Source organism: Pezoporus wallicus, unplaced genomic scaffold, assembly GCF_028554395.1.
Source record: "Pezoporus wallicus isolate ANWC-B61680 ecotype Strahan unplaced genomic scaffold, APGP_CSIRO_Pwel_v1 contig_14543, whole genome shotgun sequence".
Classification (NCBI taxonomy): domain Eukaryota; kingdom Metazoa; phylum Chordata; class Aves; order Psittaciformes; family Psittacidae; genus Pezoporus; species Pezoporus wallicus.
The window spans coordinates 68434-86398 of NW_026636733.1; the positions used below are offsets into that span (position 1 = coordinate 68434).

The following is a 17965-nucleotide window of genomic DNA, read 5'->3' on the forward strand; positions in this document are numbered from 1 at the left end:
ACAGGGGGACACAGGGATGGATGGGGGGGATCCAGGGCTCCAGAGCCATTTCCAGGCTCATTCTGGGGGCACAGACACCCCAAGGCAGGGGTCCTGGGGGCCCTGGAGGCAGGATCAGGCCTGAGGCTCCCCTGCAGCACCACGGTGTGGTCATGGACATGTACAGTTGGATGTTGAGCCACGTGTATGGCTCTGCCATGAAGCCACAAGTGGGCAGGATCAGACCCTTCCCCAGCACCCCCATGGTCTGTGTGTTTGTGCCCATCCATGTGTCTGGAGCTGGGATCGGGCCTGAGCACCCTCCCAGAGCCCCGGGGTGGGGTCAGACACACAGACTGGGGTCAGGGACAGACGGATGGTTCTGTGGATGGGTGGGTGGACAAACAGACCACTGCCCATCCCGCCCTGCCCCAGTCCGTGTGTCTGGAACCAGGGATTGGGAATGGGGCAGAAAAAGTCCAGGTTTTGGGGTGGAAGAAGGAATTTATGCCAATGGGTTGAGGAGGTGACTGCATGTACGTGGGTCTGTCCGTCTGGCTGGCTGCACATACAGGTATCCATGTATCCAGCTGGACGTGCAATTGTCCGTCTGTCTGCCTGGTCCAGCCAGTGAGCAACCACCCCTGTGTCCAGGTGAACACGCTCCTGTCCGTCTGTCCACCTGGATCCAACCATCCATATGGGTGTCCGTCTGTCTGTCGGGCCCTGCAGCCACCCGTGGTTCTAGTTGACCGTGGCACAGACCTCTGTGTCCGTCTGTCCATCCACTCATCCACGTGTCCAGGACAGGCAACTGTCCGTGTGTCCAGCTGGCTGTGGCTCTGTCTGCACATCCTTCTGGCCTTGGAACAGTCCCTGTGTCCATCCACCTGCCTGGATGGGCACTTGTCCATGTGTGGCTGTGACTGTCCGTGTGTCCAGGGGCACAGACCCTGCCCTGGTGTCCCTCTGTCCATGTGGCCCTATTGCCATGGGGGGGGGAGCAGGGGATGGGCTGTGCTGTGGACACAGGGACACTGGTGTGGGTGGATGCAGGGATGGTTGGAGGTGCAGATGGACACAAGGACGGGGCACAGACAGACACACGGACACCTCCTTCCTCCCAGCATAAGCCCCCCAGACACCAGGTCCTGCCCCAAAGGCCCCACTCGAACCCCAGCAGTTTCCATACCCCTGTGTCCATCTGTCCATGCCCTGTCTGTGTGTCCATCAGGCTCTGCAGCCATCCCTGTTTCCAGTTGTCCGTGTGTCCATCCCAGTCTCCATCTCCACCCCTGGAGGCCTTGAAGGTGGTTGAGGGGGACTCAGGCCTGATCCCAGCTCCAGACGCAGACATGGACACAGGGAATGTGGAGGGTCTGACAGTGCCCACAGCAGCCATATGGGTGTCTGTGTGTCCATCCTGCATCCTGGGGGGGGGAACTTGGGCCTGATCCTGACTCCAGGGTCCCCAGGACCCCTGGTATGGGGTCTGTGCCCCTGGGAAGAGCCTGGATATGGGGCCACCCCTCAACCTCCCCCCCCCCATCCTGATGCAAACCCTGAATGACCCTTTTCCATCTTCATTGTCCCCATTTCCAACAGGTCCCACCCCTGGCAATGATTCAATGAGGATTTGAGGAGCCCCCATTAGGCTGCAGCTCCGTGCCCCCACCTCTTCCCCCCCCCAGCATCACCCGGGGGGGGGAGGGCAACTTTCCAGCACCATCCCCTGCTCCAAGCACCACCCCTTAGAAAATATTGCCATTTATTCCATCTCCTTCCCCAAATCCGCTTTTTACACCCATTCCCAGCACTGTCTCTTAAATAAAGGCCAAGGGGGGGGGAGGTGGGGGGGTGGTGGTGGTGGTGAGGGGTCACTCGTTAGGGGGGGGCTGCCCCTCTCCAGCCGCCGGTTGTGGGGCCGGGGGGGGGTCGGAGGCAGCATCCCGGGTGCGGAAGAGCAGCTCTCCGGTGGGAATGACCTGCTCCGTGTGCCAGGCGCCGGCGGGGCCGTACTGCTGGTAAAAGTCCGTGTCCGCCTGGAACATGACGAGCGCCTGGGCCGTGTGGATGCGGACGTGCTGCGCCAGGCTGCTGGCGTCCAGGAACTTCTCCCCGCAGGAATCGCAGGCGTAAAGGATCTGGGTGTTGGGATCTGCAAGGGAAAAGGGGTTGGGATGGATGGGATGGGATGAGCCCCCCCCCCCCCATGTCCCCATTGCTGCTCACCCGCCTCCTGCACTTGCTTCACTGCTTTGGTGATCTCGGCTTTAAGTGCTTCGGTCTCATCCGCGGTCACGGCGGCCGCCACCGGCACCACTGCGGGACAGGGGGAAAAGGGATCAGGGGGATCCTGGCCGGAGCGGGATGCAGGATGTGCCCATTGTGGGGTTCAGGGGGGTCCAGCCTCAAGGGCACAGCAATGGGTGCTGCATCCCATGGATGAGCCTCCAACATCCTTTAGGATGGCTCCAAGACCCTCAGGCTGCACATCATGGATACACCTCGCTTTTGGAATGGAAAAGCCCCAGGCTGCAGCCTATGGATAAGTTTCCCTTCCAGATGGTTCCAAGACTCTCAGACTTCACCCTGTAGCTAATTTTCCCTTCTGGAATGCTTCCTGGAACCCCAACACTGGACCCTGTGGATAAACCTAACTTTTGGAATGGCTCCTGGATCCCCAGACTGCACCCTATGGATAAGTTTCCTTTCCAGAATGGCTCGTGGGATGCCCAAACTACACCCTATGGATAAATCTTGCTCTTGGGATGGCTCCAGGACCCCCAAGCTGTACCCTACGGATAAGTTTCCTTTCTGGAATGGGTCTAAGACCCCCCAAACTGCACCCTATGAATAAGCTTCCCTTCCAGAATGGCTCTTGCCATGGATAAACCTTGCTTCTGGGACAGCTCCTACGTCCACAGACTGCACCCTATGGATGTTTCCCTTTCAGAATGGCTCCTGGGACCACTGAGCTGCACCCTATGGATAAACCTCACTTCTGGGATGGCTCCAGGACCCCCAAGCTGCACCCTATGGAAGTTTCCCTTCCAGGAAGGCCCCAGGCTCACCCGTGAGCTGGGTGACGGCGGTGGCAGCCAGTGCCTCAGTGGCCAATGTCACCATGTCATCGGAGGCCACCGTGACGATGTTGACCTCGTCGCCTTCCTCCGGCTCCAGGATTTTGATCCCAGCCTTGCCCTGGTGCACGGTCTTCACATGGGAGCGCAGGTTGTCCACACGGTTGAAACCCCGACCACATTTATCACACAGGAACGGCTTCTCCCCTGGGAGGGGGGAAGAGGAGGGGTTCAGGGGGGTGGTTACAATCATAGAACCATGGAATGGTTTGGGCTGAAGGGACCTTAAAGCTCCTCCAGCTCCAACCCCTGCCACGGGCAGGGACCCCTTCCACTAGAGCAGCTTGCTCCAAGCCCCTGTGTCCAACCTGGCCTTGAACACTGCCAGGGATGGGGCAGCCACAGCTTCTCTGGGCACCCTGTGCCAGCGCCTCAGCACCCTCACAGGGAAGAGCTTCTGCCTAGGAGCTCATCTCAGCCTCCCCTCGGGCAGGTTAAAGCCATTCCCCTTGGCCTGTCCCTACATCCCTTGTCCCAAGCCCCTCTCCAGGTTTCCTGCAGCCCCTTCAGGCACTGGAGCTGCTCTCAGGTCTCCCCTTCAGGAGCCTTCTCTTCTCCAGGCTGCCCCAGCCCAGCTCTCTCAGCCTGGCTCCAGAGCAGAGCTGCTCCAGCCCTCGCAGCATCTCCATGGCCTCCTCTGGCCTCGCTCCAGCAGCTCCAGGTCCCTCTTGTGCTGCTGCCCCAGAGCTGGATCAGGGCTGCAGGGGGGTTCTCCCCAGAGCACAGCAGAGGGGCAGGATCCCCTCCCTGAGCTGCTGCTCACGCTCTGGGGGTGCAGCCCAGCACATGGGGGGACTCTGGGCTCAAGCACACAATGAAGCCAGGCTGTGTTCAGTTAAAGATGGGGGGGTGGTTAAGGACGGAGGGGTTGGAGCCTCGTGCACGCACCGGTGTGGATAATGATGTGCTTGGAGAGGTCGCCCACGTTGACAAAGGCTTTGTTGCAGACAGTGCACTTGTGGGGCCGGATGTTGTCATGGTGGCGGATGTGGTTGGCCAGTTGGCTGGACTGCACGAACCTGGGTGGGGGGGAACACTGCTGTCACCACAGTCCCTGTCCCCAGGGGTGCCACACTGGCACCTCCACCCCGTATTCCCATCGTGGAGCCTCACCTCTTCCCGCAGCGCTCGCACACGTAGGGCTTCTCCCCAGTGTGCTGCCGCACGTGGGCGATGAGGGAGCTGGCCTGGGTGAAGGCTTTCCCGCAGATCAAGCACTGGCACGGCTTCTCCCCTGTGGAATACCATAGGAAAGGTGCGGGGGGGGGGGTCAACGACTCCGAGATTCCCCCTCCAGATCCAGTGGGGAAGCACAGAGCTGGCTCCCTTACCCGTGTGGATGCGGACGTGCCGCTGCAGCGCCCCGGGGTCGGCGAACTGGCGCTGGCAATGGACGCAGACATAGGGCTTCTCCCCGCTGTGGATCCGCAGGTGCCGCTTGAGGTTCCCTGTGGGAGCAGACAGGGCTCAGCTGTGGGGCACAGGGACACCAGCACCCCCCAATCCCTCCTTCCCAGCACCCTGGAAGCTCCCTTGGGAATGCCTGTGGCTGTTTACAGAGGGATCGAGGGGCACCTCGCACACAGCCAAGGGTGGGGGTAACGTGGTGGTGGGGATAGGCAGAACAAGGGTTGGGTTTGGAGGGGACAGAGAGATGCTGTTGGGCTCATTCGGACCCCTCCAGCTCCGCAGCTGTTTGGGAAGATGGGAGGAGACTTCCCCATCCCCAAAAGCTGGATCAACGGCTCCTTCTAGGAGCATTCCTGGGGTGCAATCCCACGGGAGATGCCCGGTAGAGGGAGAAATATGAATGCACCACAGTAAGAGGCTTAAACTCAGGCTGAAATCCTCCCTCCGGACCCAACCCAACCCAACCTCCGTCACTCAGCCCCACACTACCTGATGTGGTGAACTGCTTGCCGCACTCCCGGCACTTGAGGGGCCCATCCGCGATGTGAATCTTCAAGTGAGCCTTCAAATTCCCTACCTGGGGACAACACCGAGCGATGCAGAGACATCCCGCCCCCCCCCAAACATCATCCCATCCTCTTCCAGAGGGATCCAGACGGGAGCCCAGCTCACCTGGTTGAACTTCTTGTCGCAGTGGGGACACTTGTGCTCCTTGTTGGTGTCGTGGGTCTCGAGGTGCCGCATCTTGGAGGTGGGGTCGGAGAAGGAGCGCCCGCAGTAGTCGCACTGGTAGGGCTTCTCCCCGCTGTGCACCAGCTGGTGCCGCTTCAGGTTGCCCGAGGTGGTGAAGAGCTTGCCGCAGTCATCGCAGCGGTACTTGGCCTCCCCCGTGTGCCGCTTCTTGTGCAGGTTGAGGAGGCTGATGAGCCGGTAGCTCTTCCCGCACTCCTCGCAGCCGTACGGCTTCAGCGGGCTGGGGGGGGGCACGGCGAGGGGGAAGAACTGGGGTGCGGAGCTCCAGAGACCCCAGTGCGAGCTCACCCACTCCAACCTGAGCTCCAGTGCTCCCCAGGCGAGTCCCAGCATCCCCAACCTCAGCTCCACCACCTCCAACCTCAGCTCCACCGCCTCCAATCTGAGCTCCACCGCCTCCAATCTGAGCTCCACCGCCTCCAACCTCAGCTCCACCGCCTCCAACCTGAGCTCCACCACCTCCAACCTCAGCTCCACCGCCTCCAACCTGAGCTCCACCGCCTCCAACCTGAGCTCCACCGCCTCCAACCTCAGCTCCACCGCCTCCAACCTCAGCTCCACCGCCTCCAACCTCAGCTCCACCGCCTCCAACCTCAGCTCCACCGCCTCCAACCTCAGCTCCACCACCTCCAACCTCAGCTCCACCGCCTCCAATCTGAGCTCCACCACCTCCAACCTGAGCTCCACCACCTCCAACCTGAGCTCCACCACCTCCAACCTGAGCCCCACCACCTCCAACCTCAGCTCCACCGCCTCCAACCTCAGCTCCACCGCCTCCAACCTCAGCTCCACCGCCTCCAACCTCAGCTCCACCACCTCCAACCTGAGCTCCACCGCCTCCAACCTGAGCTCCACCGCCTCCAACCTGAGCCCCACCACCTCCAATCTCAGCTCCACCGCCTCCAATCTGAGCCCCACCACCTCCAATCTCAGCTCCACCGCCTCCAATCTGAGCTCCACCACCTCCAACCTGAGCTCACTACTCCAAGCTCCATCACCCCCATCAAAGCTCCATCATCCTGATCTGCAGTTCAGTGCTCCCCCATCCAAGTTCCACGGCTCTCCCCATCTGAGCTCCGGCATCCCTCAACCAAGCTCCACCCCTCCCCATCTGAGCTCCCTCACCCTGAGCCAGACCCCTCCAGACCCCACAGCATGTCCCAAAGCAACCCACCAAGGGAGGACAGCACAAACAGATATTTCCTCCTGGCCACCCCAATAGATTTCATTGGGATTTGACCTTCTGGGGCAAACCCCCACTTTCCAGCCCTTCCCATGGCCGGTCCCATCCCAATGAGCAACTCAGAGCCTCCATCCCTGCAGCGCTGAGCCCTCGGTGGCGGCTGGACCAACACCAACCTCTTCCTCCCGCCCTCACCCAACCACCACAGCCTCTCCAAGCTCTTCCCATCCCGGTGGCAGCTCTGGTACCTGTGAGTCTTCTCGTGGGCTTTGCACGCAGCCGGGTCGGAGAAGGCTTTGTTACACTCCCTGCAGGAGAAGGGCTTCTCGCCCGTGTGGATGCGGATGTGCCGCTTGAAATTCCCAGTGTGGGTGAACTCCTTCCCGCAGTCCTGGGGACACACAGGGACAGTGGCACCCGGTGTTCCCGAGGGACCAGAGCCACCGTCGGCGCTGGGACCAGCCTCACCTCACACTTGTGCGTCACCGAGCCGTAGGCTTTGGACTCGGTCCTGTCGCTGTAAGTGCCTGAACGCAGCAGTCGGGATTCTCCCGAGTTTTCCTGCCCGGAATCAGTGCTCCCAGATTCATTATCCTCAGCGTTGTCCCCGTTTTCCAACCGGGGCTGCTCTTCCTCAGGAATTTTGGCCTCCTCTTCCTCCTCTGCTGTCGTTTCCCCCTCTTCCTCCTTCCCTTCCACCTCCACCTCTATGAAGTTAGAAGATGGGGATGGTAAAGACTGAGAGCAGCAGAACCCAAGGGCCTGGTGCTGAGAGCCCTGCCTGGAGCCAGTTTGGGTTTGCAGGTTATCAGCCCTGCACAGACACAGGAGCATTCCCCAACCTTTCCCAGCCCTGCCCCACGAAAACTGCTCCCACAGGCTGCTGTGACACCCGGGAGGCAGCGCTGGCCCAGCACACCTCACCCAAACAGCATCACTGCACAGAAAACAGGGTCCAAGCCCTGCCCAGGCTCATTGCAGCTCTGCAGCGAAGTCCCCACTACCCCCTCGCTCCTCAACACACCTCCTGCTCCAGTGCCCTGAGAGATGCTGCCCTGCGCTGCGGGGCTGCTGCTGCTGCTGCTGCTGACCCCGCTCTGCGGGCAGCCAGGACCTGCAGTACTGGGACCCTCTGGTGCGGCAGCATCTGCCCCTGTAAGCAAGAGAGCACCTCAGGCACCACCAGGAGCACGCTGCCTCCATGCAGCGGAGCCTGGCAGCAGGACAGGGTGTGCTGGGGGGGGGGGTGATGCAGGATTTGGGGTGCCAGCCCTTGGTGCTCACCTTCCTGGGCACCCAGCTGCTCCGCCTGTGCCTTGGGAGTCTCTTCCTTCCCCTCCAGGTCAGGAGGAGCCAGCTTGGGTTTGTCAGGGTCACCCCCTGCTTCTGCTGCTGGTGGCTTGTCCTCGATGGTCACTTTATCAGCTGCTGTGAGGGAAGAGGCAAAGAGATCCAGCGTCTGCTGCCCAAGCAGGGACACCCCACCGGCTAGAAGGATTGAGGATCCCATGAGGATTGAAGGAACTGTTTCTTCAACTGCTGGTGCTGCATGAGGAGACCTGGATGTCCCTGTGCACCAGATGGACCCAGGATGTGGGTTTGGAAGGTGGCCAGAGAGTGTGGCTGTGTTGTGGAACCATTCCTGGGCTGTGCTCACAGCCCAGAACCCCCCCGCCCCCCCTGTGCTGGGCTGCACCCCCAGAGCATAAGCAGCAGCTCAGAGAGGGGAACCTGCCCCTTGACTCTGACCGCATAAGACCCCACTTGCAGCACTGTGTGCAGTGCTGGTGTCCTCAGCATAAGGACACGGAGCTGATGGAGCAAGTCCTGAGGAGGCCATGAGGATGCTCAGGGGCTGGAGCAGCTCCTGTATGGAGACAGGCTGAGAACATTGGGGCTGTTCAGTCTGGAGAAGAGAAGCTGCGTGGAGACCTCAGAGCAGCTTCCAGTGTCTGAAGGGGGCTGCAAGGATGCTGCAGAGGGACTCTTCATCAGGGACTGTAGAGATAGGACAAGGGGTGATGGGTTCAAACTGGAACAGGGGAGGTTCAGGTTGGAGGTAAGGCAGAAGCTCTTCCCTGTGAGGGTGCTGAGGCGCTGGCACAGGGTGCCCAGAGAAGCTGTGGCTGCCCCATTGCTGGCAGTGTTCAAGGCCAGGTTGGACACAGGGGCTTGGAGCAAGCTGCTCTAGTGGAAGGGGTCCCTGTCCATGGCAGGGGTTGGAGCTGGAGGAACTTTAAGGTCCCTTCCAACGCCAAACCTTTCTATGGTTCAGACTCTTGGGAAGCAGGAGGGTACGTACTGAGCTCGGCAGGGGGCTGTGGGCTCTCTGCTGGCACAGCGAGGGACTTGAGAGCATTGCACGCGCTGACAATCTCCTGCATCTGGAGGAAACCCGCCACAGCCAACACATCTTCCACGTTGTCAGGGTTCAGGCTCAGCTTAGCTGTGTACATGAACTCCAAAACCTGGCCCAGGCCTGCAAGGGAGGCGACGCAACCAGAAAACACCCTCTGAGCACGCAGCCCCGCAGGGCTGAAAAGCCCAAAGCGTGTGAAGCAGCAGGCCCTGGGCACCAAACCACTGTGCTCCAGCAGCTTGGAGGGACGTGGGATAACCCCCCCCTACCTGCTGCGTTGCTGATGTCCAGGTGCACCACGTCCTTCTGGTCGACGAAGAGCATCCTGAAGTACTCACTGCAGGCCGCCAGCACGGCTTTGTGGGCCTTGAAGTTGATGCCGTCCACCACGAAGGTGCAGTCGCAGAGCAAGCCCAGCTGCCGCTGCTGGTTCAGCTGCTCCAGGACTTGGCTGCTGTGCTGGGGGAAATCCATGGCTGTGGGGAGGAAAAAGAACCCATAAGTGCCAGGAAAAGGGGGTGAAGGTGGGTTCTGAAACGCTGATACCACATCAGAAAGGGCCATGAAGCAAAAGGAGTGTGAAGGTCAGTGAAGGACCAGATCTCAAAGCCACAGATCAACCACAACCTGACCTCACTGCTAGCTAAAAAACAGAGCTTCTTGCTACAGCCACCTGCTTCCAGCACCAAACACAACCCAAAACCTCTCCTGGAACAGCCACAACACCAGCACAGGGCTGGAGAGAGACGCCATTCAACAGTCAATGCATTTTTTGTCTTCAAACAGCATTTAAACCACGTTGATTACACCTCAAGAGGTCCATGCTATGAGCAGGAACCCTGTTGCCTCCCTGTTGCTATCATCCCTTTGGTGAGCAGAGGGTGCCACTGCTCCCTCCGAGGGCACAGCATGGAAAGAGTTATCCAAAGCTTTAAGTTCCGGCTCATTTTAGGTGCTTCTGTCGTGATACTGAGGGATTTTCACCTTGCACTGCGTGTTTAAAGGGAGCTCTCCCTGCTTGAAGCACGGCTTTGCCTCAGCAATGCTGCAAACTCCCAGGAAAACCACAGAAGGCCATTTTTCAAGCAGGTCCTCGTCGGCAAAGCTTGAGGGGCACCATGAGCTTGATGCGCTGCCACGTGTTGGGTTTTCTCCTGAGGGTAGAGAATGAAGAGCTTTCGCCTGGCTTTGTTTCCCCAGAACTGATTCATGCGCGGGCTGAAGGGATCATTTCATCACTTGCTGAGCAAGCAATGAGCAAGGAGGGAGGAGAAAGCAAATGGGGACTTGTTACTGCTCAACTTGCCAGGGCAGGAAGTCCCCAGAGCTCTGGATGCTGGAAGAAACAAGGCTGTGGTCAGAGAAACGTGCCTGGATTCGATGCTAAGTCCATGCTCGGTGTCTCTCGGAAAGTTTCCAGCACACAGCAGTTGCTGTTCCACTTTACCAGCTCTTTAAAGCAGCTCAGGGAGTCTCGGGTCAGGGAAAGGCAACAGGTTTGGATCCATAAAACCAGGTTAATTCCCAGCAGCAGCGAGCACAGCCCTTCTGGATCCATGTGAGTGCGCACAAGTGCACAGCGGGCGAGCACCATGGGCAGAGGGAGCCTCCTCCTGTCTGCTGGGAGTGCTAGCAACACACTTGGTGAAAGATCTTCTGGCCAAGGATCAGTCAGCTTCCAACATCATTCCCAGCAGGAGTGAGGAGCCCGGACACCTCCAATGTCATCAGATCACGCACAGAGAGATTCACTCCCTAAAGGTGCTGGTTGTCTTTGTAATTCATCACAGAATCCCAGCCTGGTTTGGGTTGAAGGGACCTTAAAGCTCCTCCAGCTCCAACCCCTGCCACAGGCAGGGACACCTTCCACTAGAGCAGCTTGCTCCAAGCCCCTGTGTCCAACCTGGCCTTGAACACTGCCAGGGATGGGGCAGCCACAGCTTCTCTGGGCACCCTGTGCCAGCGCCTCAGCACCCTCACAGGGAAGAGCTTCTGCCTAAGAGCTCATCTCAGTCTCCCCTCTGGCAGGTTAAAGCCATTCCCCTTGGCCTGTCCCTACATCCCTTGTCCCAAGCCCCTCTCCAGCTTTCCTGCAGCCCCTTCAGGCACTGGAGCTGCTCTCAGGTCTCCCCTTCAGGAGCCTTCTCTTCTCCAGGCTGCCCCAGCCCAGCTCTCTCAGCCTGGCTCCAGAGCAGAGCTGCTCCAGCCCTCGCAGCATCTCCATGGCCTCCTCTGGCCTCGCTCCAGCAGCTCCACGTCCCTCTTGTGCTGCTGCCCCAGAGCTGGATCAGGGCTGCAGGGGGGGTCTCCCCAGAGCACAGCAGAGGGGCAGGATCCCCTCCCTGAGCTGCTGCTCACGCTCTGGGGGTGCAGCCCAGCACAGGGGGGGTTCTGGGCTCAAGCACTCACTGAAGCCGGGTCATGGGGAGCTTCTCACTGACCAACACCCCCAGGTCCCTCAGGGTTGCTCCATCCAATCTCCCCAAACCTGCAGCTGTGCCTGGGATTGCCCTGACCCATGTGCAGGACCTTGCACTTGGCCTTGTTGAACCTCAGGAGGCTGACATGGTCCCATCTCCACAGCCTGCCCAGGTCACTCTGGATCCCATCGCTTCCCTCCAGCGTGTCGACTGCACCACCCAGCTCGGTGTCATCAGCACCTGAGGGTCCCTTTGATCCCACTGTCCATGTCATCAACAAAGACATTCAACAGTGCTGGTTCCAACTCTGATCCATGAGGAATACCACTCGCTGACTCACCACTGCTACTCTCCCCCAGCCCTCCAAAACACGGCTGTACTTTTTAAGCAAACACCCACAGCCTGTCCCAAAATACATCCCTTGAGAGCCAGAAAAATCAGCCTTTGGATCAAAATCTCTCTAAACCCCCACACAGGTACAACCCTGTCAGGTTTGCAAAGGAAGCTGGGGGAAACAGGGGGGGATTTTCCCAGCAGGATAAACAATGCTGCGTTCTGTGCTGGGAAAGCTCTGTGCAATGGGACCTGAGAAACCAGGGTGGTTCAATGCCCTGAAAGGTTATTTCTGGTAATTTGTAGGCACTCTCCATGTGAGGATTGCCCCCTGCTTGGACTCGCCTCAGCCCCACACCCGACCTTTGCAAAGGAAGCAAAATCCCAAGAACATCAATGGCTCTGGAAAAACTCCATCTTTTCTGTGCTTCCCTCTGTAAACACCACGTTAGGGCTTCCTTGGAGCACAAGAACACAAGCGCAGCGCCCCACGGCCCCCAGCAGCTGAGATCACCTTTGTACACTGAGTCCAAGCCTTAGAAATCCCAAATATCCGGATCAAAACCCCTAAAGCACACCCAAAACACCACCCTGGTTCCTTGTCACTACTCAGGCAAGGTCAGTTCCCATTTCCAGTGTCGAGATCCATCTCCTTCCCCAGCCAAACAGGATGTGCCAAAACAGGAATGGATCCAGGGAGGGCAATTCCCAAACCAGGCCTTGCTGGTCCGCCACATTATTGGCTATTTAAGGCAGTGGCACTGTCCTAGGACACACGTCACAGAACCCCAATAAGCCAGCACTGGTGCCTCAACTCACCCCTGCGCTGCAAGGAGTGGAGATATCCAGAGGACCGAGGCTGTGGGCGAGATGGCTGTGGGCGAGATGGCTGTGGGCGAGATGGCTGTGGGCGAGATGGCTGTGGGCGAGATGGCTGTGGCTCTCCTTCAGGGTAATCCCCTTCCCCAGTGCTCAAGTCAGTCTCTATGCAGCCATCCTGGGAGAAACAGGATGAAAAGCTCTGTTTTAAACCCCAAGCTCACGTGTTCAATGCGCCGCGGTCCGATGTCACCGACCCACCCAAACACCCCCAATTTCACCTTGTCAAAGGTACCCAGGCACTGTTTCCCCTCCCAACCCCACTGCTGAGCCCCTCATTACCCAATTGATCATGGAGAAGCTTGGTTATGAGAACACCCACATCTGCTGCATGTGTTCACAGAGAGAAATACAGTGACTGTGCTCCCAGGGAGCTTCAACACAAGCTCCATTAAGCTCTCTTGCTTATAATGACATTAAGCTCACCAGGTACCCGCCACCCAAGCATCTCTCTATCAAAAAAACCAAAACCTCAATAAATCGGGAAAAAAACAGTGGTTTAAATACAGCCTTTTGATGCTGTCACCATCCAGCCCTTCAAGCTCATGCTATGAACATAAAAGGGGTTACTTTCTGCCTACCGTCATCTCCCTCCCTGCGTGTCAGCTGGGGGAACAGAGCAGCCCCACTCCTTTCAGTCTCTGCGAAGGGGAGTCTGTCCTCATTTCCAGTCACTGGTCCTGCAAGGATTTCAGTTAACATAAAGGTTAAGGGCTGATTAGGACCGGATGCATCAATAAGTTCTGAACTAGAGAAGGGCTCTGTCTGTGGTCAGCAGCAAAACCAGCAAGTGAGAGAAACAGTCACAGGTGATGACAGGCAGCTAAACCCCACAGTGAGAAGGAACTGAGAGGGGACGTGAGGGAAGAGATGAGCAGGGACACTGCGGGCACCCCCCACTGAACACACAGCCCTCGGTTACCCAACGCTCAGGCCCACGGATGCGCTGGTGCAGCTCCTGCCGCTGTGCCTGCAGGTAACCGGAGCCCTGTGCTGCAGCAGGCAGGGAGCCAGGGCTGCTGCTGCCGAGGAAACCGCCCGTCTCTGCAGCACGGGGTGGTTTTAGGGCTAAATCCTTGTTTTCTCATGGAAAACCTGCCTCAGGAGGGCTGCCCCAGCTCGGGAAACCCAGCACAAGCTTCCAATGCAGAAATGGGGTTAAGGAAAGGTGTTTTGCCCGTGGAACACATCACCTGTACCCGAGCGATGCCTGCAGAGGGCAGGTGCAGCCAGCACGGCTGCCATCGGGCCAGAAACGATGCTGGGAGCCGAGAAACCCTCTTCCCCTTGAGCTGCTGCGTGAAGCTTCCAAGGCTCCTGCACTTTTCGGCTGCTGACATCCCCCATGAGGGCTCAGGGCTCTGGTGCTGTCAGCGCTACCCGTGCCCCGGAGGGGACAGCGGCTGCCCCACACGTGTGGGGCGCAGGCTTTGCTGCTCACCTCGCCCCACGGCTCGCTGGGGGCACAAGTGTCCCCCACAGAGGGTGAGCCCCAGCCGCCTCCTGCCCCCCAATGACGGCCTGGGGGGGTGGGAGAGATAGGGGGTGCAGCCCGGGCGAGGACGAGCTGCCACAGCCCCCGTTAAGTGCTAAAGGGGTGAGGGGGGCCCCAACGCCGGCCCCCTCATGGAAACAGCGGTTCCGCACCGCGGTACCCCCAGAACGGCTTCCTCTGGGGGGGGGACCCCCAAGCAGCGCGCAGGCCGCACTCCCCTTCCCCTCAAAGCCCCCTAACCCCCCCTCCATGCCCCACAGCCGCCCCACAGCCGCCCCACAGCCGCCCCACAGGCCCCCCTCGCCGCCCCCCGCCGCTACCTGCCATGCCGGGCCCGGCGGCGCTCACCGTGACACGGACCAGACAAAGGGCGCCGCCATCTTTGCGCCGGGCGGAAGCGGCGTCGCCCTCCTCCGCCCACCGGCGGCGCAGGCGCGGCTCGGTCACTGCGCATGCGTAGAAGGGCGCGGTGAGGCCGGTAATGGCGTCCTCCGCTGCTACAGCCGGGCGCCGCCATGACAGCGCGGGGACGGCGCCGGTGCGGGCCCGCTGCGCGGCTCCGGGACGGGCGAAGGGCCCTGCTCCTACGCGTTACGGGTCCCGGAGGGCTTCGGCTCTGTTGTCCCGCCCCGTGGGCTGCCAGCGGGCCGGGGCCTTGGGCAGCGCCGTGATGGCGGCCGGGTGTCTGCTGAGGGACAGGGAGTGCTGCAGCCATGAGAGGAGCCCGCTGAGGCGGCGTGCAGGGTTCGGGTTGGAAGGGAGCTTAAAGCTCCTCCAGCTCCAACCCCTGCCACGGGCAGGGACCCCTTCCATAGAGCAGCTTGCTCCAAGCCCCTGTGTCCAACCTGGCCTTGAGCACTGCCAGCAATGGGGCAGCCACAGCTTCTCTGGGCACCCTGTGCCAGCGCCTCAGCACCCTCACAGGAAAGAGCTTCTGCCTTATCTCCAATCTAAACTTCCCCTGTTTCAGTTTGAACCCATCACCCCTTGTCCTATCCCTACAGTCCCTATGAAGAGCCCCTCCCCAGCATCCTTGCAGCCCCCTTCAGACACCGGAAGCTGCTCTGAGGTCTCCACGCAGCTTCTCTTCTCCAGGCTGAACAGCCCCAATGTTCTCAGCCTGGCTCCAGCCCCTGATCATCCTCGTGGCCTCCTCCTCTTGTTCCAGCAGCTCCGTGTCCTTACGTTGGGCACACCAGCACCGCACACAGGGCTGCAAGTGGGGTCTGATGGGAGCAGAGCAGAGGGGAAGGATCCCCTCCTTGGACCCCTTTCCATCACCTCCTACCCCTGTTTCTCTTTACGGATGCATTCCCGGTGTTCCTGCCCACAGCAGGGCTGAACTGCTGCGGGTTTTGTGTGCGCCGGGCTCTGCGCTGTGCCCTCGCTGCTCCCTGGTTCAGAGCCCCCTCTGCAAAACCAGCTCCGGGCACAAAAAAACACGGGATTTTGCTCCTGTTTTCCCTGGAATTCCGTGGCCTGTCACCACTAGATGGCAATCTATGACTGTACTAGGTCGCCCTGAGCGCCCAGGGGTGGTGTTTCAGAGCAGACGCATCCCATCACCAAGGATGGACAACGGGACCTCACCGCTGCTCCTTATCTCCACGGCTCCAGTTCCCAATGGGGTGCTTACAGCCATTAAAGGGCTTTTTAGCAGCTTTTAACCACTTTTCCTTGTATCCCCCTGCAGCACAACGTGCCCCGGGTGAGGAGCGGCGCTGCGGACCCAGGACCCGGGGAGGTGATGGAGGAGCTGCTCGTGTCCCCGCGCATCCCCGCACGCTGCACGGGTGTTGCTGCAAGGCACGAGTGGCGAAGGGGACAAACAGGGGACAAGCTGACCTCGGAGCTGGAGCAGCAACCCGAGCTGGGCGCTGTGTGGTAGCTGTAAACAGGAGCGGGGCCTCCCTGTTTGTGTGTACACAGGGGCAGATGGTGCTGAGCCCTCGGGGCTGCTCCTGAGCCACCCCCCCGCCCCACTATGAAGCCACCCCTTCATGCTGGCTCATTGCACTGCTTGGGGCTGCCCCAAGGGTGGTGGGTGATGGAGGAGGAGGATTTGGTGCCTTTCCAGGTGGGATGGCAGCCGGACCGCTGAGGGAATGGCTCCGAAATAGAGCGCCCGGGAAGAAATGAGTCACCCCGGGCTGGAAATAAACGTGGCCACGGGCACAGGGGAATTGTGGCAGCGCCTTGGCCGTGTTTTGGTTGGGAAAGGGGGATTGCTCGTGGTGCCTGTTACCAAGGGGCTGAACCCGCAGCCCTTTGGCGGGGAAAGCATCAAGGAAAGGTTAAAAAGAGGAGGCAGGAGACAGGCGTTCTCTATGGTTTATCCCAGGCTGTATATACAGAGACAAGCGACGGCTGAGGGTCGGGGAAGGGAACCTCCCTCCTGGCAGGGCTCTTGGCACGCCGGATCTTCCCCATCAACCCATTTGCCTGCTAAAAGTCACCGGAGCCGGGAATCCCATCCGGAGTTTCTCCGATGGGTGACGGGATGCATCCCTCCACGCCAACCGCTCAGGTCTGAGCCCGAGGGGGAGCGTTCCCATTCCCTGCCTCCTTCCTAAACCATCCAAATAACGACTGAGGGAGGTGATGGGGGGGGGGGGGGGAAGGACCCCCCCAGCCCCTCAGATCTTGATCTCAGTCCGGAAGGTTTGCTGGACGTGGTCGGGATGCTTGGGCTGGCGCTGGGCACGGATGGTCAATGTGCCATCATCCCCCAGCGAGGACGACACCGACGTGGGGTCCACGTCCTCGGGCAGCTGGCATTTGTGGGTGAAGGTGTTCATGACCGTGCCATCCGCAGCCAGCTGGGGAGGGGAAAATGGGTGAAAAAGGGGTGATTTGGGGGCACTCGTTGTTCCCTGCCCTGGGGTGAGGCATGGGGCGCGCCTTGTGTGTGGTGATAATATTTGTCTCCCCGAGGGATGTGAGTGGCAACAGAGCAGGGGACAAAGGTGCTGGGTTTGGTTGCCACCCCCCTGGGATGGGTGATCGCAAGGCGTGAGTTTGTTGGGTCGTGTGGGCTTTGCTCCTGTGAAACAGGGGGCAGAAAGACGAGGAAAGGGTGATTTAACCCCCTCGGGGCCATTCGGAAGTTGTCTGGGTGAGGATTTTGGGGTCCCCTATGCTTCGGGGGTGAGCAGGGAAGGGAGGAAGCACCCACCTTCTCAGCGTGCACCTCGATCTGGTTGTTGGAGGTGGTGACGATGATGTCCTCGGGGGCGAAGTCGCTGACATCCACTGTGAACTGATAGGTGTTGCCCAGGGTCTTCACGGTGCCGGTGCTGCCGGGCCGAGCTGCCGGGGAGCAGAGGTGCGGGTCAGTGCGGGTGTCCCCCCCCAAACACCTCTTGTATCCCATCCGCATTTCACCAGGGGTGCCCCCCCCCCAAACCCTCACCTGGGAACCCCAAGGTCTCCCCACGGGGCCGGACAAAGCTCCCAAAAAGCTCCATGGAGCCGGCGGGCGATGCCGAGCGGTGGAAGCTGCGCTCCGAGCGGAAAGCAGCCGCCGATTGCACGTTCATCCACTGCTTCCCCGCACACCCTGAGCCCCAGCTCCCGCTGGGGAGGAAGAGCAGGGCCCCTCTTCCTCGCCCTCCTCCTGCCGAAGGCGAAATGGGGCCGGTTGTTTCGCGGCGGGGTGGCTTGAGGAGCTTTTAAAGCCTGGTTCCAGCGCCCGGCCGCCTGCCAGGGCTCTCGTAAAAGGGGCTAAATTTAGGTCTTGCGCTGGAGAGGGTGGAAATTTTTCCCTCTGCGTCCTCCCCCCTCAGCACCATGGAATGCCGTGCCCGCGTGCTGCCTGCTATTAAGGAATAATAATGAGAATTAATGGAATTACTCATTAAAGAGTCCCCGGGAAGGACTGGAGGGGATGGGGATGGGGGCAGAGCCCGGCTCACTCCAGCCCGAGCGGGTCCGGTGCCTTCCTCAAGGTCGTTTCTAATGAGCTTGTTTGCAAACTCAGTGCTGCAGCGGAGGCCGAGGAGGGAGGAGCGG

General features: G+C 60.0%; 2 protein-coding genes across 2 annotated transcripts; both read right to left on the reverse strand.

Moving 5' to 3' along the window:
* Nucleotides 1-1856: 1856 nt before the first annotated feature.
* ZBTB17 (zinc finger and BTB domain containing 17) lies at nucleotides 1857-14389 on the reverse strand. Its single transcript, XM_057401324.1, has 15 exons — nucleotides 14275-14389; nucleotides 13041-13139; nucleotides 9097-9303; nucleotides 8771-8947; nucleotides 7753-7896; nucleotides 6937-7175; nucleotides 6717-6859; nucleotides 5205-5505; nucleotides 5022-5109; nucleotides 4454-4570; nucleotides 4236-4356; nucleotides 4011-4141; nucleotides 3054-3269; nucleotides 2212-2301; nucleotides 1857-2137 (listed from the first exon to the last, which is right to left on the reverse strand). The coding sequence occupies exons 1-15, from the start codon at nucleotides 14279-14281 to the stop codon at nucleotides 1857-1859; spliced, it is 2361 nt and encodes a 786-aa protein (XP_057257307.1). The 5' UTR covers nucleotides 14282-14389.
* Nucleotides 14390-16269: 1880 nt separating this feature from the next.
* On the reverse strand, nucleotides 16270-17678 carry HSPB7 (heat shock protein family B (small) member 7). The gene is made up of 3 exons (XM_057401318.1): nucleotides 17367-17678; nucleotides 17130-17263; nucleotides 16270-16773 (listed from the first exon to the last, which is right to left on the reverse strand). The coding sequence occupies exons 1-3, from the start codon at nucleotides 17491-17493 to the stop codon at nucleotides 16591-16593; spliced, it is 444 nt and encodes a 147-aa protein (XP_057257301.1). The 5' UTR covers nucleotides 17494-17678; the 3' UTR covers nucleotides 16270-16590.
* Between the last annotated feature and the right edge of the window lie 287 nt (nucleotides 17679-17965).

What these genes read in the sequence shown, in the direction of transcription:
- ZBTB17 (XM_057401324.1), bottom strand. An exon ending in GCAGCTGGGTGCCCAGGAAG is followed by an intron (nt 7,176 to 7,752) that starts GTGAGCACCAAG and finishes CTAACTTCATAG; the next exon opens with AGGTGGAGGTGGAAGGGAAG. An exon ending in CGCCGTCACCCAGCTCACGG is followed by an intron (nt 2,302 to 3,053) that starts GTGAGCCTGGGG and finishes CCTGTCCCGCAG; the next exon opens with TGGTGCCGGTGGCGGCCGCC.
- HSPB7 (XM_057401318.1), bottom strand. Translation starts at nt 17,493, where the DNA reads ATGAACGTGCAATCGGCGGCTGCTTTCCGCTCGGAGCGCAGCTTCCAC. An exon ending in GGAGACCTTGGGGTTCCCAG is followed by an intron (nt 17,264 to 17,366) that starts GTGAGGGTTTGG and finishes GCTCCCCGGCAG; the next exon opens with CTCGGCCCGGCAGCACCGGC. An exon ending in TCGAGGTGCACGCTGAGAAG is followed by an intron (nt 16,774 to 17,129) that starts GTGGGTGCTTCC and finishes TCCCCTCCCCAG; the next exon opens with CTGGCTGCGGATGGCACGGT.